Source organism: Salmo trutta, chromosome 16, assembly GCF_901001165.1.
Source record: "Salmo trutta chromosome 16, fSalTru1.1, whole genome shotgun sequence".
Taxonomy (NCBI): domain Eukaryota; kingdom Metazoa; phylum Chordata; class Actinopteri; order Salmoniformes; family Salmonidae; genus Salmo; species Salmo trutta.
In genome coordinates, this window is record NC_042972.1 from 42,671,963 (window position 1) to 42,697,676 (window position 25,714).

The 25,714-nt window shown below is 42.5% G+C and overlaps 1 protein-coding gene across 2 annotated transcripts in view; it reads right to left on the bottom strand.

The window, feature by feature from the left end:
* Window positions 1-22,456: 22,456 nt before the first annotated feature.
* LOC115150777 (succinate--CoA ligase [GDP-forming] subunit beta, mitochondrial) overlaps window positions 22,457-25,714 on the bottom strand; it is a 124,695-nt gene continuing 121,437 nt past the window's right edge. For both annotated transcript variants that reach the window (XM_029694446.1, XM_029694445.1), the window contains one exon: window positions 22,457-23,542. In XM_029694446.1, the coding sequence (XP_029550306.1) occupies window positions 23,427-23,542 (116 nt within the window). In that variant the 3' untranslated portion in view covers window positions 22,457-23,426. The remainder of the gene's footprint in view (window positions 23,543-25,714) is intronic.

Sequence of the window (25,714 nt, forward strand, 5' to 3'; positions counted from 1 at the left end):
TTTAAAACGAATTTAGGGGGACATCCTGACTGAGCTAAGCGTGTGTAAATGGAGCTAAGTTAAATTTTTATGTACTTTTCTCTCTATGCGTATTCTGACCTGGAACTTAAGCATGAGAATAGCATGCTATTCACCCGCTATCCGTTTCGGGCGATTTTTTTTTTAAATGAAGTTGTGGCGGAGTTGTGTCTACAGATATGCCTTATTCTGACCTTGACTTAATTCCCTAATAATTCCACCACCTTCACGCGCCATCGAATACGGTTGAGTGAACCTGCTGGTTTCAAGTGGAAAAAGCATCTACTTTATTTTTTAGGATAGAATCTCCATGAACTGTAATTTATAAATTGATAATAGGTAGGTAAATGAGCAATCCGTTTCGAGAAGGGGATTGTAAAACATATAGCAATTGTTTTAGATGATTTTTCCTTATGATCACTGGAGACGAATGTGAAACCAGTCATATGGAAGAAAACTGAAAATCATTTCAACATGACATCCATTGCGACGCCTTTTCTACGGTGAAGTAGACTATAAATAGCTGTACCGTTAATCAGAATTGTAATTCTATGCCCTCATAATTTGCAAGGATGAATTTGGAGACCCAGGTTTTTCTCAGTTATATTTTACAATTTGTATTATGTTAAATATTAGCCATCGTCAGTACTACCCACATACATTTATAGCTGTCACTTTAGTGTTAGTTTCATTCCATTTGTAGCTTACATTTTGCATCATTCCATTCCATTTACCTTTCTTTCCTCTGTCACGTCCGTGTAGTTGTTCCTGAGGGTTGCTAGAGGATCATATTAGGCTAATGTTAATTTGGGATATGTAGCCTATTGGAATCATTATGGAACTCAGATCACATGTAGCAGTTTAAACCTGGAGCTTGGAGCATGGTTCATGAAGACTGGACCGTTGACATGATTAGTGACATTTAGCTTGTAGCCTATTTTAATTATTATGGGGTAGATTTATAGGACTATTGTTCAACCCCTATTGTACACCTTTTTTCACCTTCCAATATATAATTCAGTGAATCTGAATATGGCAACTTTCAGGATGAATCAAACAACAATTTTTGATTCATCACTATATTTTTTTCAGGTGTGTGCGCACTGGTAGAGAAGTCAGGTGCAGGAGAGCAGAGATTTGTGAACAGGCGCAAAAGTGCAAAACAGTCACAAGAATTATGTTTAACAATAAACATCTTCGTGAAATACCACGGAAAAAACAAGCCAGTCTGGCGCAAAAATGGAGCGGTGATGGCTAGAAAGCCGGTGACGTCGACCGCCGAATGAACAATGAGAGGAGCCGACTTCGGTGGAAGTCGTGACATATTTAGTGCGTAAAGGCTCTCCAGTAATTCATATTTTACTAACCCTAAACTTTGACTAAGAAATCTACAAAATAAAGTGATTTTTTTAATCTACCAGTTGATGCTGAAACGGTGACGAATATGCATATACAGTGCATTTAGAAAATATTCAGACCCCTTGACATTTTCCACATTTTGTTACGTTACAGCCTTATTCTAAAATTGATTAAATCGATTTTTCCCTCATCAATCTAGACACAATAACCCACAATACCCTACACATTTTTGCAAAGTTATTAAAAATAAAAAGCTGAAGTATCATCTTTACATAAGTATTCAGACCCTTTACTCAGTACTTTGTTGAAGCACCTTTGGCAGCGATTACAGCCCGAGCCTTCTTGGGTATGATACTACAAGCTTGGCACACCTGTATTTGAGGAGCGATTTGCACAGCTATTTTCAGGTCTCTCCAGAGATGTTTGATCAGGTTGCAGTCCGGACTCTGGCTGGGCCACTGAAGGACATTCAGAGACTTGTCCCGAAGCCACTCCTGCGTTGTATTGGCTGTGTGCTTAGGGTTGTTGTCCTGTTTGAAGGTGAACCTTCACCCCAGTCTGAGGTCTTGAGCGCTCTGGAGTAGGTTTTCATCAAGGATCTCTCTGTAATTTGCTCCGTTCATCTTTCCCACGATCCTGACTAGTCTTCCAGTTGCTGAAAAACATTCTACAGCATGATGCTGCAACCACCATGCTTCACCGTAGGGATGGTGACAGGTTTCCTCCAGACGTTACACTTGGCATTCAGGCCAAAGAGTTCAATCTTGGTTTCATCAGACCAGAGAATCTTGTTTTCCATGGTCTGAGAGCCTTTTGGCAAACTTCAAGCGGGCTGTCATGAACCTTTTACTGAGTGAATGGCTTTCGTCTGGCCGTTCTACCATAATGGCCTGATTTGTGAAGTGCTGCAGAGATGGTTGTCCTTCTGGAATATTCTCTCCACAGAGGAACTCTGGAGCTCCTTCAGTGACCATCAGGTTCTTGGTCACCTCCCTGACCAAGGCCCTTCTCCCCTGATTACTCAGTTTGGCAGGGCGGACAGCTTTAGGAAGAGTTTTGGTGGTACAAACTTCTTCCATTTAAGACTGATGGAGGCTACTGTGTTCTTGGGGACCTTCAATGCTGCAGATTTCTTTTGCTACCCTTCCCCAGATCTGTACCTGGCTCAGAGCTCTACGGACAATTCCTTTGACCTCATTGGTTTGTTTTCTCTGACATGCACTGTTAACAGTGGGACCTTATATAGACAGGTGTGTGCCTTTCCAAATCATGTCCAATCAATTGAATTTACCACAGGTGGACTCCAATCGAGTTGTAGAAACATCTCAAGGATGATCAATGGGAACAGGAGGCACCTGAGCTCAATTTCGAGTCTCATAGCAAAGGATCTGTACACTTAATACATTTTCAAAGAAATTCTAAAAACCTGTTTTTGCTTTGTCACTATGGGGTATTGTGTGTAGATTGAGGAGGAAAAATATCTATTTAACCTCTCTTGGGGAGGTGAGATGCTCCCAACCACGGTTCACACTATTCAACAGCCAGTGAAAAATCAGAGCGCCAAATTCAAAACCACAAAATGTCATAATTCAAAGTTCTCAAACATTTGACTTTTACACCATTTTAAAGATACACGTCTCCTTAATGTAACCACATTGTCCGATTTCAAAAAGGCTTTACGGCGAAAGCATAAAGTTAGATTATGTTAGGACAATTCCAACACAAGAAAAAGCACACAGCCATTTTCCTAGCAAGGACAGGCGTCACAAAAACCAGAAAACCAGCTAAAATGAAGCACTAACCTTTGACGATCTTCATCAGATGACACTCCTAGGACATCATGTTACACAATACATGCATTTTTGTTCGATCAAGTTGATATTTATATCCAAAAACAGCATTTTACATTGGCGCGTGATGTTCAGAAAATATTTTGCCTCCAATACTGCCGGTGGATCAGCACAACAATTTACAAAAATACTTATCATAAACGTTGATAAAATATTAAACTGTTATTCAAAGAATTATAGATGAACATCTCCTTTATGCAACCGCTGTGAAAGATTTCAAAAAAGCTTCACGGGGAAAGCACACTTTGCAATAATCTGAGTACGGCGCTCAGAAAAATACATCAGGCAATACAGATACCCGCCATTTTGGAGTCATCTAAAATCATAAATAGCATTAGAAATATTCACTTACCTTTGATGATCTTCATCAGAAGGCACTTCAAGGAATCTAAGGTCCACAATAAAAGTTGTTTTGTTCGACAAAGTCCATAATTTATGTCCAAATACCTCCTTGTTGTTTGCGCGTTCAGTAAGCTACTCCAAGTGTAGGAAGTGCGGCCAAAATGTCATGACGAAAAGTAAAAAAAAGTTATATTTACGTTTGTTCAAACATGTCAAACGTTGTATAGCATCAATCTTTAGGGCCTTTTTAACTTAGAACTTCAATAATATTCCAACCGGACGATTCCAATGTCTTGAAAAACGTTTTGAAACACAGCTACCCCTCACGTGAATGCGCGCCAATGAACTCATGTGCTTTCCTGAGTCAACAACTTCCAACTTCCTTTGTTTGCTCTCTGTTCACCATAGACGCCTCAAACAACTTTCTAAAGACTGTTGACATCTAGTGGAAGCCTTAGGAAGTGCAAAATGAACCCTAAGTCACTGTGTGTTGGATAGGCAATGACTTGAAAGGACTACAAGCACCAGATTTCCCACTTCCTGGTTAGATTTTCTCAGGTTTTTCCCTGCCATATGAGTTCTGTTATACTCACAGACATCATTCAAACAGTTTTAAAAACTTCAGTGTGTTATATCCAAATCCACTAATAATATGCATATTCTAGTTCCTGGGCCCGAGTAGTTTTTCATCCAGCTGTGAAAATACTGCCCCCTACCCTAGAGAAGTTAATCAATTTTAGAATAAGGTTAATGTAACAACATTTGGAAAAAGTAATAGGGTCTGAATACTTTCTGAATGCACTGTATTTAGATGGCATTCTTTCATTGATCCCTATATTTTGAACCAGTTCTCTCAATGTCTGTCGACAAATTAAATGTACAACATATTTAAAGGGATGGCTTAATATAAATGTAAAAAACCCTATTGAATGCAAACTCCCAGGATAAAATATTTTGGCCAGCAAGTGGGAGGGGAGCGTGCAAGGGAGGAGCCCGCAAGGGAACCATGCCTGCAAAGCCTGTTACGCACCTGCATAAGGTAAGTCTGAATAACAGCTACCGAGAAGTGTGTAGGAAAAGCGAATATTTCCTAAGTCTGAATCGGGCGTTTGCTGTTTTGCAATAGGCCACAGAGTTCTGTGTCTTGTGGACTCTGTTTTGAAAAATCGACAACATTGTTCGAAAAAATGCTTCTACACGATTGAAAAACTGTAAAGCCAATAACACTTTACTCATCTAATCTGGAAATGTAACTTGCTATAGGAAAACATACTGCCTATATGACACTCCTGATCTAAATTGTATACATCTGTCTAACTTGAGAACATAGTCCTTCAACCAACTTGTGGCCCCAGCCGGCACCAAACAGAGTGGAGCTCTGACAGGTCGTCATCTCCACCCTGGCTGATGGAATACTAATTAGCATGGGATGGATTTAATTATTCATGCATCTTAATTAGGGAGATTTTCCCATTAGGGTTCTCATGGTGACAGAGGAGTTTGAAAGGGGTAGAGGGGAACCAAACACACACGTGTGCACACACACACGGACACACACACACAGACACACACTTCCCATCTTGACTCTAGAGAGGGAGATTAATTAACAGAGCATGTCACCCCCAAATTTGAACCATGTTGCAATATTAGGAGAGCTATGTGAAAACTTGCATGTATGTGTGACAGATGATTATGAGATAAGTTAACTGGTTAACAAGTTAGATGAATTTCAATAAATCCTGCTAACAGAGAGGGCTGAAATTGCTGCTGTGTCAGAGATGTACCACCTGAACTCTTCTCAAATGTGAAGAGGACACAGGAGAAAACAGACAGCTTCTATAACACCCTGTCCCACGCCATTGCAGCTTACTTCCCAACACAGGTGGTTAGAAAGCATACACAGGATAAGGAGTTGATTTCACCTAATGTAGAATCAAGGAGATGATAAAAAGCACACAAAGTATTCAGTGAAAAAGACTGGCCTTTATGGCGCACTCTGAGGAACAAAACTCAGAGAGAGATCCAGGTAGCAAGATCAACATTCCACCACACCAAAATCCAGAAAAACAAGAGGGTGAACACAGCCACGTGGTACTATCAAATTACATTTCTGAGCAGCAGTAAAAAATAATTTTGATCAAAGTTGATGGGCTTGACTCATTAATGACATGTTTTCATCTGTCACCACATCATTACCACAACTAAACCTGTGTGAAGGAGTGGTTCCACATCAATGGGAGGAGGCAAGAGTGGTCCCCCAGCTGAAGAGTAATCCACCAAGCGTTGACCAGCTACAGTCCGTCTCGCTCACTCTCATTCTAGCAAAGGTGTATGAAGGTTTTGTTGCTGAATGGGTAACACAGGATATCCAAAAGAACATCTCCAACCAACAGTTTGGCTGCCTCAAGGGACGCTCAACCACCCATTACATTGTAAGCATGGCTGACCAACTGTACAGAACAGCAGACACCAGAGGCACCTCCAGCACATGGGTCCTGACAGACTACAACAAGGCCTTTGATCTTGTGGATCACACCATTGCAATGAAACACCTTTTGCAATTATCTGTCCAATCCAGAGATCATGCCATGCATTTGTAACTCCCTTCCGGCCGTAGCCAGGTGACAAGATACCATGAGACTCCATCCCAGGCCCAAGAACTCTCCTGTCGCCTCCCCAGGGCACACAGCTCGGTCCAATTGTGTTTGTGGCTCATGTCAATGATGCATTAGAGGGTACCCTATCTAACTTTGTGAATGACCTTTGTGGATGACCTGAACCTCATTGAATCAAGACCCATTTGTGACACTTCCACCATACAACAGGACCTCAACCAACTAACCGATTGGTCAGAACAAAAACAAGACGGCAAGCCAACAAAGTGCAAAGTCATGTACAACCGTTTCAGCCTGATTCCTTACCCACCTCCTCCATTATTAATCTCCTCTCATACACTTGAAGTGGTGTCCAGCGCCATAACGCTCCAAGACAACCTTAAACGGGACACACACTTCTCTGATATCACCACCAAAGAACCGAAAGCTCTTCATGATGAACCATGTTCACCATTTCAACCTCCAACCAAAATAACTTCTGACAGTCTACACTTGCTTTGTCTGTCCAGTACTTGAGTACGCAGCTCCAGTATGGCACCCAGGTCTCACAGCCCACCGACACAACCAACTTGAGAAGATCCAACGATCTGAAACCAAAATCATCATGGGTCCCACCTACACCTCCTCGGACTCTACATGCAATGACCTGGGCTTGGAGACCTTGGAGTCCTGCTGCACCCACCTCGGCAGATCCTTTGCCCAGAAGCTTGCAAAATCACAGGATTACAACAAATGGCTGCTTCGGATCACAGGCCATGTCAGTGGCAGATCTACCCGACTCAGTCACAAACTGAACCTTCCCCCTACTCAGACTGACAGATACTACAACAGCCCTATGCCTTACTTTGTGAGATTGCTTAATGCTGCTTAACTCTAATATTGTATAGTACATCTCATTTTTATTTTTTTGATGTGCTTACTCATGTAGGCCTATGTACTCAGACTTTAGCTGCACATGTGTACAATTCAAAATAGTCCTTAAATATAAGGCTTATTCCAAGTCCACCTCGATATCACTCTGAACATACAGGAACACACTCCAAAACATTACACTGCTATCAAGTGGTGTCACCGAGTACATATTCACTTATTTTTGGACTTTCCATAACTAACTATAATGAATCAATAATACATGGATAGAGGATGCTCATCCATAGGGCCATTTGAAACATATGCAAGTCCTGGTCCAGTAATATCAGGTTCAATAGCCCCCTAATATGCAGACCTATTACTACATGTCGTGAAGGAAGGCAGGGCAGCTAGTAGTGCATGACATCACTCTGCTTACACCCAGGTAGCCTACTCATTATCCAGCACAGCAGTATCCATCTGTTCAGAGTTAGCTGGGAAATTAGGCACTTAATGTACCATATTTGTTTAAGTAATTGGCAAGTAATTAATAATCTGAAATGCAACAATGGGCTGACTGTCAGGCCTTTCTCTTCAGGACGTTTCCATGCAATTGTTGGTTGCTGTCCTATCTGTGTGTACTACAGCAGTGGTATAAATACTGATGTCACATCAAAGGGGAGAGGTTAAGGAATCCAGCATGCATTCAAAGATGAGGTTTGAGCAGGGCATGTTACACGACAAATCCCGGCAGAGGTTATTGGCTGAGCGTGTGGCACCCGGCGTTTGTGTGCAGCGGCACTGTAGCATGGGCTCCCGTAATGCACAAGGAGGATGACTGCATAACAGGAGCCTAGGAAAAGGCCGACATTAAATCCTGCCTCTAATTACGCCGTTTAGAGATTGTTTCTTTATGAATATTTTATGAAATGTCATCTGCAGCGCTGAGGAGCAGGGCGAGAGGAGAGGGAGGGAGGACAGGGAAGGAGTTGGAGGGGGTGTTGATGCTCTTACATACTTCACCCCCACAGGATGCTCCAGCAGCTGCAGAACGAGGCTCGTCAATGTCATTACATACCGAATGGAGTCTTCCGTGGAGTGTGCAGCCCAGGCAGCTCTTCCCTAAAGGATGAGTCAAGGATAATGGATCCAGGTGGGGTGACAGGTGGAAGTCAAACTCACCAAACAACTTACCCGCTCTACCAAGGTGACAAATTGACAGCTGTTTCAATGCTTGAGTATAAGGGTTTGAATTCTGTAATATAATCTTTTCATCTTCTGTTGGGAATGACTCATAAAATAATTAGATAATGGCAACACATGTCGTTCCTTTCCAGGTTATAGGCCTAAAAGCAAATCATGGGTTCTCCTTTGTGCCCTAAAAGCTATTCACTCTGCACATATCATTCAAGGAAAATTGGTTAGTCCCAGTAGAAGAAAACAATGAATTGGGAACAACAACTATTTTATTAAGTACCTTTTTATTAAGTACCTTATCAACCATTTACATCATATGCCCCTAAAGACCCCATTTGAACAGCAGCACAGATTGAGAATATGACACTAACTCAAAAACAACTATGGAATAACAAAACATTAATGGCCATTCAGTTTAACATAACCGCGGTGTTTTATTGTATATAACCTTGCCTTCTATGTGCCTGTCAGTCTTCATCTATAGGATATTTGATTGGAATGGTTAGATAATGTTTCCAATACTCCATAAACACAGATCGTATTAGATAGGAATTCTATGCAATATAAAATGTCCGCTGGTTCAGGTTGTATCTTCATCAACCCCCTGAGGGTGAATTTTGATTTGGTGTGAAATACTAATCCGTATTGATCTAGATGGAGACATGGACAGGGGGTATGAGATAAATATACATACTTATTAAAAGACGCAGGCCAGGAGGATGACATGTCCTAATCACAGTCGGGCAACTTTAGTCCACAGTGGGGTAGAAGGGAAGGGAAACATGGGGAAGGAGGAAGTGTGTGTCCGTGTGTGTGTTGATGGGAGATGGGGAGTTAGGTACGAGCTTGTTTTCTCTGACCTTGTATCAGTGCTGTGACTCAATAACATGGTGAGGAAGGATATACACTGAGTACATGTCAGCTGCTGTGGCTGTGGCACACGGCCCTGACCTTGCCAGAGAAACCAGGCTCATTAAAGAGAAAACTCACACTGAATTCAGTCCACATGAAAAGCAGACATGACCCTCAGACATCGATGGTCAACTTGAAAGGATCGCGGGGAGAAAAAAATTAAATAAGATGGTGTCTTTCATAAACTTCAGATCGAACTACATTAGCTTGCATAAAATAAGGTTAATGAGGAAACAAACCTGTATGAACATCACATCTCATCTTCCCCAGATCTTTTTGCTGGGGCCCACTTCATAAAAAAGGGCATCAGGCGCTGCTTTTTAATGATTGGTGAAATCATAAAAATGTCAGCTCATTATTGCATCACATCTCAGAGCCATTATGCAGGAACACATTTCCTATTCAAAGAAAATCTCAGGCTCATCTACAGGCAGTCAAACAGCATGGAACGGATCACCCACAACTATTACACCCCCTCAAACCAGTTAGTTAACATTCATGACCTACCACAGTAGCGTCGGAGAGATGAACTTGATAATAGTAGGGTTATCACTTATTGATTTCATTGTGCAGTGGAAGAACCCTCTCCATTCAGGAACTACGGTAGAGAATGGCCCAATGTGAAGCTTACATCAGGGTACAAACTTCACTGGTGTAGAATCCCACTGAGATCACATTTTTCTCCCATAGAGAAGAAACACTTCCAAATCCTCTATTCCTCCATTTTATTATCAAACAATAAGGTCCGAGGATGTGTGGGATATTTTATTTATTTCACCTTTATTTAACCAGGTAGGCAAGTTGAGAACAAGTTCTCATTTACAATTGCGACCTGGCCAAGATAAAGCAAAGCAGTTCGACACATACAACAACACAGAGTTACACATGGAGTAAAACAAACATACAGTCAATAATACAGTAGAAAAATAAGTCTATATACAATGTGAGCAAATGAGGTGAGATAAGGGAGGTAAAGGCAAAAAAGGCCATGGTGGCAAAGAAAATACAATATAGCAAGTAAAACACTGGAATGGTAGATTTGTAGTGGAAGAAAGTGCAAAGTAGAAATAGAAATAATGGGGTGCAAAGGAGCAAAATAAATAAATACAGTAGGGGAAGAGGTAGTTGTTTGGCCTAAATTATAGATGGGCTATGTACAGGTGCAATGATCTGTGAGCTGCTCTGACAGCTGGTGCTTAAAGCTGGTGAGAGAGATAAGTGTTTCCAGTTTCAGAGATTTTTGTAGTTTGTTCCAGTCATTGGCAGCAGAGAACTGGAAGGAGAGATGGCCAAAGGAGGAATTGGCTTTGGGGGTGACCAGAGAGATATACCTGCTGGAGCACGTGCTACAGGTGGGTGCTGCTATGGTGACCAGTGAGCGAAGATAAGGGGGGACTTTACCTAGCAGGGTCTTGTAGATGACCTGGAGCCAGTGGGTTTGGCGACGAGTATGAAGCGAGGGCCAGCCAACGAGAGCATACAGGTCGCAGTGGTGGGTAGTATATGGGGCTTTGGTGACAAAACGGATGGCACTGTGATAGACTGCATCCAGTTTATTGAGTAGGGTATTGGAGGCTATTTTGTAAATGACATCGCCGAAGTCGAGGATTGGTAGGCTCGTCAGTTTTACGAGGGTATGATTGGCAGCATGAGTGAAGGATGCTTTGTTGCGAAATAGGAAGCCAATTCTAGATCTAACTTTGGATTGGAGATGTTTGATGTGAGTCTGGAAGGAGAGTTTACAGTTTAACCAGACACCCAGGTATTTGTAGTTGTCCACATATTCTAAGTCAGAACTGTCTATAGTAGTTATGCTGGACGGGAGGGCAGGTGCAGGCAGCGATCGGTTGAAGAGCATGCATTTAGTTTTACTTGTATTTAAGAACAGTTGGAGGCCACGGAAGGAGAGTTGTATGGCATTGAAGCTCGTCTGGAGGGTTGTTAACACAGTGTCCAAAGAAGGGCCAGAAGTATACAGAATGGTGTCGTCTGCGTAGAGGTGGATCAGAGACTCACCAGCAGCAAGAGCGACATCATTGAAGTATACAGAGAAAAGAGTTGGCCCAAGAATTGAACCCTGTGGCACCCACATAGAGACTGCCAGAGGCCCGGACAATAAGCGCTCCAATTTGACACATTGAACTCTATCAGAGAAGTAGTTGGGGAACCAGGCGAGGCAATGATTTGAGAAACCAAGGCTATTGAGTCTGCCGATGAGGATGTGGTTATTAACAGAGTCGAAAGCCTTGGCCAGGTCAAAGAAGACGGCAGCACAGTATTGTTTCTTATCGATGGCGGTTACGATATCGTTTAGGACCTTGAGCGTGGCTGAGGTGCACCCATGACCAGCTCTGAAACCAGATTGCATAGCGGAGAAGGTGCGGTGGGATTCGAAATGGTCGGTAATCTGTTTGTTGACTTGGCTTTCGAAGACCTTATAAAGGCAGGGTTGGATAGATATAGGTCTATAGCAGTTTGGGTCAAGAGTGTCTCCCCTTTGAAGAGGGGGATGACCGCAGCTGCTTTCCAATCTTTAGGAATCTCAGACGACACGAAAAAGAGGTTGAACAGGCTAATAATAGGGGTTGCAACAATTTCGGCAGATAATTTTAGAAAGAAAGGGTCCAGATTGTCTAGCCCGGCTGATTTGTAGGGGTCCAGATTTTGCAGCTCTTTCAGAACATCAGCTGACTGGATTTGGGAGAAGGAGAAATGGGGAAGGCTTGAGCGAGTAGCTTTGGGGGGGTGCAGTGCTGTTGACCGCGGTAGGGTTAGCCAGGTGGAAAGCATGGCCAGCCGTAGAAAAATGCTTATTGAAATTCTTAATTGTAGTGGATTTATCGGTGGTGACAGTTTCCTATCCTCAGTGCAGTGGGCAGCTGGGAGGAGGTGTTCTTATTCTCCATGGACTTTACAGTGTCCCAGAACTTTTTTGAGTTTCTGTTGCAGGAAGCAAATTTCTGCTTGAAAAAGCTAGCCTTGGCTTTTCTATCTGCCTGTGTATATTGGTTTCTAACTTCCCTGAAAAGTTGCATATCACGGGGGCTGTTCGATGCTAATGCAGAACGCCACAGGATGTTTTTGTGTTGGTTAAGGGCAGTCAGGTCCGGAGAGAACCAAGGGCTATATCTGTTCCTGGTTCTAAATTTCTTGAATGGGGCATGCTTATTTAAGATGGTGAGGAAGGCATTTAAAAAAAATAACCAGGCATCCTCTACTGACGGGATGAGGTCAATATCCTTCTCATTCTTAGATGTTTGAGCTGCTCTTGAAAGCAAAAGTTCAATTATCCACAAAGTTAATTATTTTCCATAGAACGCATAGCCCATGGTTGATGATCCCTTACGTGATGCACCAGATTAATAACAACAATTTTCTGAAGATTCTTGGAATGGTCATTCTTTAGTGGTTAAACACTGTGTAACCCTCTTTGATTGAACACTACTCCAATAGCTGTATCTAAGTTAATATGTTAAAGGAGATCTGTGGCATTTGCCACTGCACTTCATGTCCAAAGACTGTTCCAGTTCGTGTGTGCGTTAGTATGTGTTCGTATTAGTGTGTGTGTGTGTGTGTGTAGTATGCTTGTATTAGTGTGTGTTTGTGTGTTAGTATGTGTTTGTATTAGTGTGCGTGTTTCATGGAGAGCTCTGTCCCCTAATGATGTGTGTGGACATGGGTCCCTGCTGTAATACAGACAGACAGTGGTAATTGGACAGAGGGACACGGTGTCCTCACCCCACTGCGGCTCTGCCAAGCTAACACCCAGTCTAATCACACCTCCATTTGCATGAAGGGCCCCAAGAATCAGCCTCAATAAAGCAGCAGTGCTTTGAGAAATGAGTTTTTAATCTCTGGGAGGAGATGAGATTCTGACCTCCGCCTATTTGTTTTTACAGTCTCATACTTCTTTCTCTGGCCAAGGAACTGCGGGTAAATTCCCGGCGGCAGGATGGCCGTCTCGCTCTCTAAGAACTGTCATTGTGCATTCATTAATATCCGAGTATCTGACATGCTGGGGAAAATGGCTCATTGAGAAAAAAAGCTACTTGTCTGTGTGAATGAGGCTTTATAAAAGGCAATCAGAGCACTGACAGAGATCTCAGCAGGAGGGAGTTATTGGTGGGGCCGAGCCTTTGGAAAAGGATAGGTACTTATTCGTCTCCCATTGCCCTTGGCTGACCCATGTAATGGAGAATTTTACAACTGGAAGTGTTTGGAATATCCAGTGGATGTAAGTAATGTGCTCATTTAGGAGAGGGTGCCACACTGATCTCACAGAACGCTAGCGACACACACACACAAACACAGACAGAGGTAGACAGGCAGGCACACACACACAGATATTGACAATGACATTACAATATTACTCAGTGCAGTCCCCATCGCTGTATACAGACTCTCTGTGCACAATTTTGTATGGGAAGATACTTTTGGGGATTTTATAGGAAACCTGTGTATAGCATGTACAACATTTACAGACTTCCTTTAGTACAGCAAAGGAAATTGATGTCCTTAGATCATATACGGGTTACATCTATAACTACTGTAGTGGTAGATCAGTTGAATATAAACATACCCCAGGCATCGCCATCTCCAGCCTTGCCAGGCTTTGGAGGCACATTAGGGCTAATGAAGCTGTGTAGTAGGCTACTGTTAGACACCCAATGAACACTTTCTGCAGATAAGTTTGCACTTTTTCAACAAACAATCAGCAGACAAAGCTCTACACATACAAACAAGCATATTTCCATACTCAAACATCCTCCCCGCCCGCCAACCGAAACACATTCCCGTGAACAAACAAATACACTAATACTATCACACATACACATACAACCCCACACCCTCCCACACACCTTGTTATCACATTAACTCGGGTACACACAGGAAAACAAGTAAACCCACATGCACACTGATTACCATGCCTGCTTGCATCAAAAAGTGTTAAGTAGAAGGGGAGATCTCCACACAAGCCAGGATGACAAACTTCATCACCTTGTTGTGTGAGAGTGTGTGCTTCATCGCTTCTGTACCGCTTCTGCAGCCTTCATCTCCTCATTAACGCCATGCTTTAGCACATCGACAAAATCACAGGTGACAGGCCACTTTTCCTTGGCGCTCCGCACACACTCTCCTCAGATCGTACGCTGCAGTCAAGCACGTTTGACGGCAATAGCCCTTGACATGCACAGGCTTCATATATTCACCCCGAGTTTGAGGAAGGAGACGGAAACAGAGACCGCACAACCCTCTGGTTATAGCTATTAACTCCCAAAGTCACCTTCAACCTCGCCACATGCACGCACACGTGCACGCTAGCACACAAATCTGAGACACGTAGACAACTACACAATGTTCTTTTCTGTTTCTTTCTCACTTTCTAAATCGTAGTGAGCGAACTGGTTAGAGTGGTCTACTACCTGTGTGCATTAATGTTTTTTTAAATTTTTTATCTAGGTCTATAAAGTCTGTATAACAAACCAGTTTAAAGAAAATGAATGCAGCACATTTCTGAAATATCTGCATTGTTTTGTCATTAATAACCTATTGTTTTAACCTCTCAGGATTTCCTGTCTCCTTTCTTCTTTATGGGCGTAAACTCAGAGGAGTGCATTGTGGGACTTTGGAATGTGTGAGCATGTCACAAGCACACCTGCTGAGAACTCCACCAGGAAGCTCCAGAGCCTAATTATCAGGCAATTTGAAACAGCACTATGTTGCTTGTGCTTCTGTTTTAATTAAAGAGGCGTTCAGAGGTCACACCAAATGAGCTTTTAATTAGTGTCAGTGTATCAGTAGATTCCTTCGTTATTGAAGCCTTCTCTCCTGACACCACTTTGGAGATAATTGGATCAGAGACAGCTCACAAACACATACAAATCACTGTCAAAAGTTTGCTCAGGCGAAAGTTTATGAAACAATGGAGAACTAACAAATATTTGAAAAGACGACACGGCTGAATGGCGGGGTGTATTCAGTTCATGCCTCTTTCGCTCACTCTTTTAATTAATAAAGGCCGATTAACTGCTCACTGACGAGAGAGGGAGAGAGGGAATGAACAGCTGTCTGTGAAGAGGTACAGTAGCCTGAGAGAGAGAGAGAGAGTGAGGGAAAAAGCGAGAGAGAGAGAGATAGGGAGGGAGAAAGAGAGAGCGAGGGAGGGGGGAGGGAGGGATAGGGAAAAGGTGAAAAAGGCAAAGAGGTCATTGTTGAGTTTCAAATACTGTATGGCAGTTGGTCCAATATAGGAGTTCATTTCCCATAAGCAATTGCAGACTCAATTCCTTTTTTTTTTTTAAATCCATGGTAGAAAGAGTGCAAGAACTCCAAATCTGTTGCCCTTGCAAAAAAACAAAGTTCAAAACAGTGAAGCCAAAAAACATTACATTATTTAGTTGAGGTCAAGATGGATTCGGTGTTCCTGAATCCATCAAATCCTTGACTAATAGAAAATGTTTCACTAAAAACAATGAATGTTAGATTGGAACATCATAGCAAAAGAGAGAGGAAAGTGTCTCCTACCAAAACTTCAAAAAATCTTCAGCGCTAAATTTCTTGAAGGTCATTTTAATTGATTTTAAAGTCCTTCAATTACAGACACACTGGCAACAATTACAGGAGAGGGAAATTCATTTTTCTGCCGGCCAAATGTTAAGACTTGAACAACAACCATGGACAAACAGAATATAAACCGTCTCAGAGACGTTCTCCCCCTGACATTTTGATTCACACTCATAGTTGCTTTTTGCAATAAAACCTGTCAGAGTATATTTTTATGGTTTGATTTAGAAGTTGTAAAAATAAAGAGTTGCACACTATATATATAAACTCCCAGAATTCACTGGATAAAACACCAACGTTTCATCATCACTGTGCTTTCCTCAGGGTAATGTCATGAATGCTAGAACCAGGTTATGCAGACAAACAGTGCAATTAGTGCTACCAATGACAATAGCGAGGGCTGTGTCATAATTGATTTAGAAGTTGAACAATTAAAGGTGCAGGTGAGAGAAAGAGGACATTTTCAGTGTGCTAGTGTTGTAATGAGAAAATAGCCAAAGAAATTCAAGGACACTGTCCTGCTTTGAGGGCCTCGTGGATAGTAAGATAGAGCTTTGCTGCGGAAAATGCTCACTAACACCCCCGACTTGACCTTATGGTCTAAAGCCGAAGAGCCAAAATTATGTTTTTTCAAGAGCGCTAGTTCTCAGTTTAGAGTTATACACAAAAGGCAGCTTCATAAAGTGGCAATTACTGTTTTGACATCAATTCTGAGAAATAATAAAAAATCATGCAAAGCTTTCAGAAATCAAAATGGACAATTACAGGGATAAATAAAGGGAGTCAAAAAGTGAGGAATGTACTCCTGGTATAATAATTCAGTTCAATTAAAGAATAAGCAAGCGTGTGTATGTATGTGGTGTTAGCCTGCTCTCTGTCTCAGAAGGTATTAGCCAAGTTAAGAGCTGGGGGTAAATGATCTAATCCACTGGGTGACCTCCAATAGTTCTCCCCTCATCTATATTTATATGACAGTGCTGCACTAATTTTGGAGAGTAAATCAGCGTACACATTTTCTTCTGACCTCTGCCTCTCTTCTGAATTAAACAATGTCAACGTCAAAGCCCACTTTAACAAGCTTTAAATTCCACAGTCCAATCCATCAGCCGGGTTATTTCTGACACACCGTAGGAAGAGCATGAAATAAGGCAATTATTGAACCATCCAGCCCATTTACAAGGCTACTGTAGGCCGCCACCATCGAGATCTAGGGAAGAAGCTGGATTTGTTCAGAAGATGGCCCTGCAGTGGGAAAGACAAACAAGGTGATACCTAACCACATATGACTTGTAGCAACTTGTGGTATGTTAGCTGTAAAAAAATATAAGACAATGTTTATATGAACCTCTTTCAAACAGCCCCGTAATTTCCACTTATTTGCCTTGTAAATGGGCTGGATAAACCTTTTAGAACTCAGACACACCAATAGTGTTTGCTGGCCAATCAATCAATCAAATGTATTTCATAAAGCCCTTTTTACATCAGCCGATGTCACAAAGTGCTGTACAGAAACCCAGCCTAAAACCCCAAACAGAAAGCAATACAGATGTAGAAGCACGGTGGCTAGGACAAACTCCCTAGAAAGGCAGGAACCTCGGAAGAAACCTAGAGAGGAACCAGGCTCTGAGGGGTGGCCAGTCCTCCTCTGGCTGTGCCGGTTGGAGATTATAACAGTACATGGCCAAGATGTTCAAACGTTTAAAGATGACCAGCAGGGTCAAATAATAATAATCACAGTGGTTGTAGAGAGTGCAACAGGTCACCACCTCAGGAGTAAATGTCATTTGGCTTTTCATAGCCGATCATTCAGAGTTAGAGACAGCAGGTGCGGTAGAGAGAGAGGGTCGAAAACAGCAGGTCCGGGACAAGGTAGTACATCCGGTGAACAGGTCAGGGTTAAATAGCCGCAGGCAGAACAGTTGAAACTGGAGCAGCACCACGACCAGGTGGACTGGGGACAGCAAGGAGTCATCAGGCCAGGAAGTCCTGAGGCATGGTCCTAGGGCTCAGGTCCTCAGAGAGAAGAGAACGAGAAAAAGAGAGAGAGAAAGAATTAGAGGGAGCATACTTAAATTCACACAGGTCACCAGATAAGACAGGAGAAATACTCCAGATATAACAGACTGACCCTAGCCCCCCGACACATAAATTATTGCAGCATAATTACTGGAGGCTGAGACAGGAGGGGTCGGGAGACACTGTGGCCCTGTCCGACTATACTCCCGGACAGGGCCAACCAGGCAGGATATAACCCCACACAATTTGCCAAAGCCCAGTCCCCACACCACTAGAGGGATATCTTCAACCAAGAATGCTGGATGTAATTTGCGCACCGATTTTACATGTAGATGTCTGCAGTCCGACGTCTGCAGCGAGCCATTATACATATCAGTGGGTAAATGGCAAATTGGGAGGGCTGGGAGGTGTTGTTAAACCATTGGGACTGTTTGCAGTTCAAATTAGGGAGATGTTCAACAATGGGAGTGATAATGATTTTACCTGAAAAAAAGCAGAGAACCATTCACACAGACCCGATACCTGTATTTGTTTACAGGATCTTTGAAAATGCAAAATGTAGGTTGATTATATTTTTCCATGCCCCCCCCCCCCACCACTTTCATATATACGAAAAAGCTCTTGTAAAAATGCAGACATGGTAAATTACCGGTAGTGGGATTTTGGTCTGATGAATGGGATATTAGTTACTGTGCCCATCGTAGGTCTCTCTACTGCAGGTTTAAGGCCTCTAGTTAGGAATCTTTTTCACTATCTGTGCTTTGGACCAAGCACCCAGAAATGTCGGTGATCTTTCAAAAGTAGCCAGTCTGACCCCCAGTGCTCATGAATTGTCAGATCAATCATCTAGATTTTCACACACACACACACACACACACACACACACACACACACACACACACACACACACACACACACACACACACACACACACACACACACACACACACACACACACACACACACACACACACAACTGGAACTTGTGGTCTTGTAAAATGGTTAGTAGGCTATATCAGTTCAATGTCAATAACATAGTCTATTATTTTCAATCTGATGACACTGATAACAGCACCAATGTCTCTATTAAATTATATATTTTTATATTTCTTTGTACGTTGATTGGGGAAAACCAGTCTGAAATCAAGAGAAAATGTTGCTCTCAAAAAGTCTCAAAAGAAAGGTGGAAAATGAAAATAGAAGTTCCCGGGAAGAATGGACAGAGAAAGAGGCATTCTTACCATATTTCTCCAATGTCAAACCAGAGTGTCTTGTTTGCAATGAAACGGTTGCTGTGTGGAAATAATTCAATCTTAGACGTCCTCATGAATCTAAGCATGGCACTTTCAATACTTACCTTTCCACCCAGACAGAGGCTTGACCGACGCAGAAAAATGTAAACTTCAACTGCTGGCTACTTGTCTGTTGCTTAACCCAATAACAGAAGTGCTTCCCTAGTGGATAGAGCGTTGGGCCAGTAACCGAAAGGTTGCTGGATCAAATCCCTGAGCTGACAAGGCAAAAATCTGTCATTTGGCCCCTGAGCAAGGCAGTTAACCCACTGTTCCCCGGGCGCCGAAGACATGGATGTCGATTATGGCAGCCCCCCGCACCTCTCTGATTCAGACGGGTTGGGTTAAATGTGGAAGACACATTTCAGTTGAATGCATTCAGTTGTACAACTGACTAGGTATCCCCCTTTCCTTTCTTCCTTTCTGAAAGATGCCTGGGTTTAAACATTTATCTTTTTGGAAAGTGAAAAGCTCAATTAATAGCGACAGAATAGCAAAGTCCATTTTTTGTCTCCTCGAATACTGAAGGGCGCAGCTCAGCTTCAGAATGTCAGAGACTAACCAATATATCCCCATAGGCCTATGCATCGAAGTCATGTCGTTTGCGGGCATTTTAAAGCTTGTTTCTAGCTTAACCTCTCTAGGGTAAATCGTCCCACCTACTCAACAGCCAGTGGAATCCCGTGGCGCATTATTCAAATACCTTAGAAATGCTATTACTTCAATTTCTCAAACATATGACTATTTTACACCATTTGAAAGACAAGACTCTCGTTAATCTAACCACACTGTCCGATTTCAAAAAGGCTTTACAACGAAAGCAAAACATTAGATTATGTCAGCAGAGTACCCAGCCAGAAATAATCAGACACCCATTTTTCAAGCTAGCATATAATGTCACATAAACCCAAACCACAGCTAAATGCAGCACTAACCTTTGATGATCTTCATCAGATGACACCCCTATGACATTATGTTATACAATACATGCATGTTTTGTTCAATCAAGTTCATATTTATATAAAAAAACAGCTTTTTACATTAGCATGTGACGTTCAGAACTAGCATTCCCACCGAACACTTCCGGTGAATTTACTAAATTACTCACAATAAACGTTCACAAAAAACATAACAATTATTTTAAGAATTATAGATACAGAACTCCTTTATGCAATCGCTATGTCCGATTTTAAAATAGCTTTTCGGCAAAAGCACATTTTGCAATATTCTGAGTACATAGCCCAGCCATCATGGCTAGCTATTTTGAACCCCACCAAGTTTGGCCCTCACCAAACTCCGATTTACCATTAGAAAAATTTGATTACCTTTGCTGTTCTTCGTCAGAATGCACTCCCAGGACTTCTACTTCAATAAAAAATGTTGGTTTGGTTCAAAATAATCCATAGTTATGTTCAAATATCCTCTGTTTTGTTCGTGCGTTCAAGACACTATCCGAAGGGTGACGCGCCCGACACGTTTCGTGACAAAAAATGTCTAAATATTCCATTACCGTACTTCGAAGCATGTCAACCGCTGTTTAAAATCAATTTTTATGCAATTTTTCTCGTAAAAAAGCGATAATATTCCGACCGGGAAACCCTGTTTACGTTCAAACACAGAGAAAATAAAAACATCGTGTCGCCTCGTGCACGCGCCTCAGTCTCATTGTCCTCTGATCGACCACTATCCAAATGCGCTAATGTTTTTCAGCCAGGGGCTCCAAAGACATCATTCACCGGTTTGCTGCCTTCTGAGAGCCTATGGGAGCCGTAGGAAGTGTCACGTTACAGTAGAGATCCTCAGTTTTCAATAAAGAGGGTGTAGAAGCCCAAGAAATGGTCAGAGACGGCACTTCCTGTAAGGAATCTTCTCAGGTTTTTGCCTGCCATATGAGTTCTGTTATACTCACAGACACCATTCAAACAGTTTTAGAAACTTTAGGGTGTTTTCTATCCAAAGCCAATAAGTATATGCATATTCTAGTTTCTGGGCAGTAGTAATAACCAGATTAAATCGGGTACGTTTTTTATCCGGCCGTGCAAATACTGCCCCCTATCCCCAACAGGATAAGGCATCACAGAGTTAAGCTTTGTTATAGAACACTTTATATAATATTGATACTTTTTATCAATTTCAAAAACTAAGGGTAAAGAAAGTATCCTTTTTGCCCTATTCTTTAACCAAGGGTATGGCATACCCTCACTCAATTTGAGCCCTGGTTTTAACCAAACACACCAAGCCCTTCACAGACACGGAGGTAAATAAGGAATGCATGGTGACAGTATTGGAGGATGTGGCTATGCAGACAAATCTATTGATAGCATTATTGCATCTGTCAAACAGGTAGGCCTATGTCTTCTTTTTTTATAGGAAGAAATAGGCTCCAACAAAGCCCTGTTGTTGTTTATGAAGTCTGTTTGATTATGCCGAGGCCACGCCAAAGCGGTCTGCCCGCTTGCCTTTTCAGTTGACTTTCTCCTGCCATCTTGCTCTTCATGAACTGACGTTAATGATTTAAAAGGTGTCTGTCTCATGACATTGTAATACATCTGGTCTCCAGTCTATGGGCTACAGAAAAGCCACAGAGGCTACTATTCTTTCTATTGTAGGCTACATGATTTATGTTGGATTAATTTGGTGGAGCACCGCAGCGTCTCTCAAACAGCACCGTGATGAGGCGTGCTGGGTGTGGACAAGCTACATATTTTGCACCCCTGCCTTTGTTAAAGTGGGCACTGTTTATCATGGGGCGGCATTAGTGCTCACCGGAAATAGCCCTTATGCCACTGGGCGAGAGAAATTATCATTGTTTTTGGGCAGAATAATGGTGAGGTGTTATGTGTTGTTGGAGGTGCGTCTTGGTCAGTTTGGCTCGGAAAAGTCCGCCCTCGTTAATCTGCCGCTCTAGGCGGCTGCCTAATGGGCGTGTGAGAATAAGTGAGCGAGTGTGAGAATATGTATGCATAAAGCTTGTGGGAGGGGCATTTTATTCAATTCTTCTCTCTGTATGAGAGAAACTGTATTTCGGGTCTACAGTACGTGTCTTGGTGTGACTCACATGGAGGTGGCAATTGATCTGGTGGGTGTGGCTGTCCTATTTGATATTGTGACAGATAATCCATCAGACTCAGTCTGTCTGACAGGGATAGAATTAATCTCTCTCCCTCACTTTCTTTACAGCTCACTCCACTCCGGCCCATGAAGGACAGTCACTCCTCTCCTCCTAGGACACAGTCATTGAAATTTATTAGAAGAGCTTTGGACTAAATATATGTACTAACAGCTTTATTAAAAGCTTTGGATTTGAAATGTATCCAGTCGTCAGGTTCAGTCTCCACCAAGGCGGTAAGACACACAAATAGGTGTACATGAGAACTATGTAGAAAACTAAAACCAGATTAACAACACATACACGCAGCATATAATAAATCCACAGACACAATTTATGAAATAGTCACCTTCATTAAGCTCTCAAATGATTCATACTGTACAGTTGACCCAATCTCAACTGGTCGACAAACATTCATGATTATAAAAAGGAAATTACAATGATGTTTTGTTTAAACAATATCTCTAACACATTGGCCATGTGACAGTGTTGCTGGTTGGCCTCATGAAGTAGACACAGATGAATGATCAAAAGGTACAGTACCAGTCCAAAGTTTGGACACACCTACTCATTCAAGGGTTTTTCTTTATTTTTTACTATTTTCTACATTGTAGAATAAGCATCCATGTGGAATGCTTTCAACGTTATGTTTGAAGTTGTTTCAAACATAACACTCATCATGTATGAGATTTAGAGTGACCCATGTGTTGTGATTTCACATACCAAGGAGCTCTGATTATGGCATCAAAAAACTAGACTTCAACCAAGGCAAACCCGTGAGGTCACCTACAACAACTCAAAGATAACACAAACAAAACAACATATATCAATTGCTGATCTGTAATACTCCAGGTGTGTCACGTTAGCTACTCACCACAGAGCATTTCCTGAATAAAGTTATAGTTTTCTAATGATTTCACAGTGATGGTAATGGCATATGAAAATGCAGTCTGGAACCTGTCATTTAGTTTATTAAGTCAATGTCATTCATTGTGTTATATGGTTTGACAATACCATTGTATGCTTGATTCTATGAAAAGGTAATCATATAGCTAGAGAAACACAGTTACGTTTCTCAGCCTATCAAACTGGAATGCACAATTAAAGAGTCAGGATGCCAAGTCATTTCCTAAAGGAGCACCAATATAAATATTGCAGTTATTCATGATAAGACTGGAAGGTGAAAGGTTCGATAGGGCTGAAGGGTTGGTGTACATGCCCTGTGGTTTGGGTGGACTGAGGAGTGGGAACAGGCAGCTCAGAACGAAAGGGCTGGTCAGGATTATGGAAGGCTTGAGGGCCACTACTTCTTGGCAATGGCGGCCACAGCTTTCTTGGCAGCGTCTTCCAGGTCGTTGGCGGCTACAATGGGCAGTCCACTCTCTGACAGGATCCTCTTGGCCTCCTGCACATTGGTCCCTAGAACACACACAGTGAATAGCCTATGACGTAGAAAGATGCATCTCACCAAACTGAATAAAAATACACAGGAGAAATTAACTGAACCCAATGACGGATGCACCAAAGAAGGATGCATGGCATAATTTATTGGTAAAATACAACACTTTGTCTGTGAAAGAGCGTGAAAGCCACTGGTCTTGAAAAGGGCAGAGGGTGTGTACTGTCTTCCATTGGCTGCAGTGTGGGGGGGGGGGTCAGAGGAGGAGGCAGGCAGCTGGTGGGGTCTCTGCTGATCTGATCATGTCCCAGTGAAGCTCTAACCATGCAGACACACCCTGAGTCACTATAACCCTGGGGCCTACACTGGTTAACCAACAAAGCAATGATAGAGAAAAGAGAAGCGAAAGAGAGAGAGCTTACGTATACCCTTTGAAAAAACAGAAGAGGGGAAAAAAAGCCTAGAAAAAGCCAAATAATAGGAGGCCAGCTGTTTATGTGGTGTTCACTGATTCACTGATTTCACAGGTGAGTACGGTACAGCAGGGAGGAGGGAATTTACATAACGCAGGTGTTCCACATTACTACAGTGTGCGTGTGTGTGTGTCCACGCGTCGGCTCGGCTCTCCTTGCTGGTGTGTAATTAAGATTGCATGATGTGTGCAATCTCAGGAGCTTGGCTGTCTAATCAATAGAAGCAGGAATTATATTACCGCCGCCACTTAACTCCTAATATTTCAGCACTTTTGTCCAGTGAGATAACACGTCATTCTAAACATACTTTTTGAGTTCTGCACAAAACAATCAATTGTGTGATCTAAGTAGAGGAGGGGAAGGCCATGGGCAGACACACAGTAAAATAGGGTATCTAAAGTCCTTTTCGAACCAAAAATCGTAGCGTATTATCCTCTGTCTTATCTTCATCTTTCACTCAGAGGCTCAATACACTGTCCTGTCAACTTCATTTAGATTGACGAATCACACGGATCATGTTTCTGTGGAGGCCATGGACGGGGCAGGTAGCCTAGCCGTTAAGAGCTTTGGACCAGTAACCGAAAGGTTGCTGGTTTGAATCCCTGAGCCGACTAGGTGACACATCTGTCAATGTGCCTTTTGAGCAAGGCACTTAACCCTAATTGCTCCCGTATGTCGCTCTGGATAAGAGCGTCTGCTAAATTACTCAAATGTAAAATTCAACGTTATCAGCTGGTTAACAAATACAATCGGAGACAGCAAACATTCCTTTGAATCTTTATATGGGTCTTCACACTGTGCTGCTATACAATTGGTTTCTATACGGAAAGAAATATACATAAATACAGTAAAATGGAATATACTTGCTGGCTCTGTCTGGATTCCTAGAACTAATTCCTAGATCTAACACCAACAGACACTTTCTAAGAATCTCACCATACATAGGGCTCAACAAACACACAGCTGGTCAAAAAAACAAACAGTGCACGTTTGTGTGTTTCAGTGCCACTGTGTGACTGCGAAGGGTGTGTGGAAAGAGTGCAGTTCCAGAGTGAGCAGCAGGGAGCAGTGTCTGTCTACAGCAGCAGCCCAGGCTACTGATACTGTACAGGTAGTGTGGTTTCACCTACAACCAGTAGGTGCTGCCAAAGACCTACTCACAGCCTGGCCTAGAGGAAACACCAGGAGAGACCTGTCCCTTTAAGAAAAGACACACTATATACCATTTCAGTAATCTTTCAGCAGGAAGGAACATTCGCAATGTTACAGATAGAAATATCCTACAGAATGGAATGAGTTCTACTGTGTGGAATAAATAACTGTTAGCTCTATGCAACACAGTGTACTGAATGAACATCAATGCATCCTCCCATACACAGTACAAATAGTGTGTCAATGCAGTTTGGGCGATGAGGACTGGCCCTGTCCAGTACCTTAGGCTGGGATGTCTGGGCTGTCAGCCTCCCTCCTGTGGCTGTAGTAGGGGGATCTAAACATGGCACTGGGACAGAGCAGGAGCTACACTGGCACCAGGAGCACCATGAGACCCAGCCCCAGCCAGCCCTGCCTGAGTTGTCATCCGATTATGATAATTCTCCTAAATCAGGCTGTAGCAGGGGCCTATTGTACCCTGGAGGACTGTCCGGCTGAGGGGACTACACTGCCACAATCTGGGACCTGGAGGAGGAGGGAGGGCCCCCTGCTCTCTTTCTGTCACAC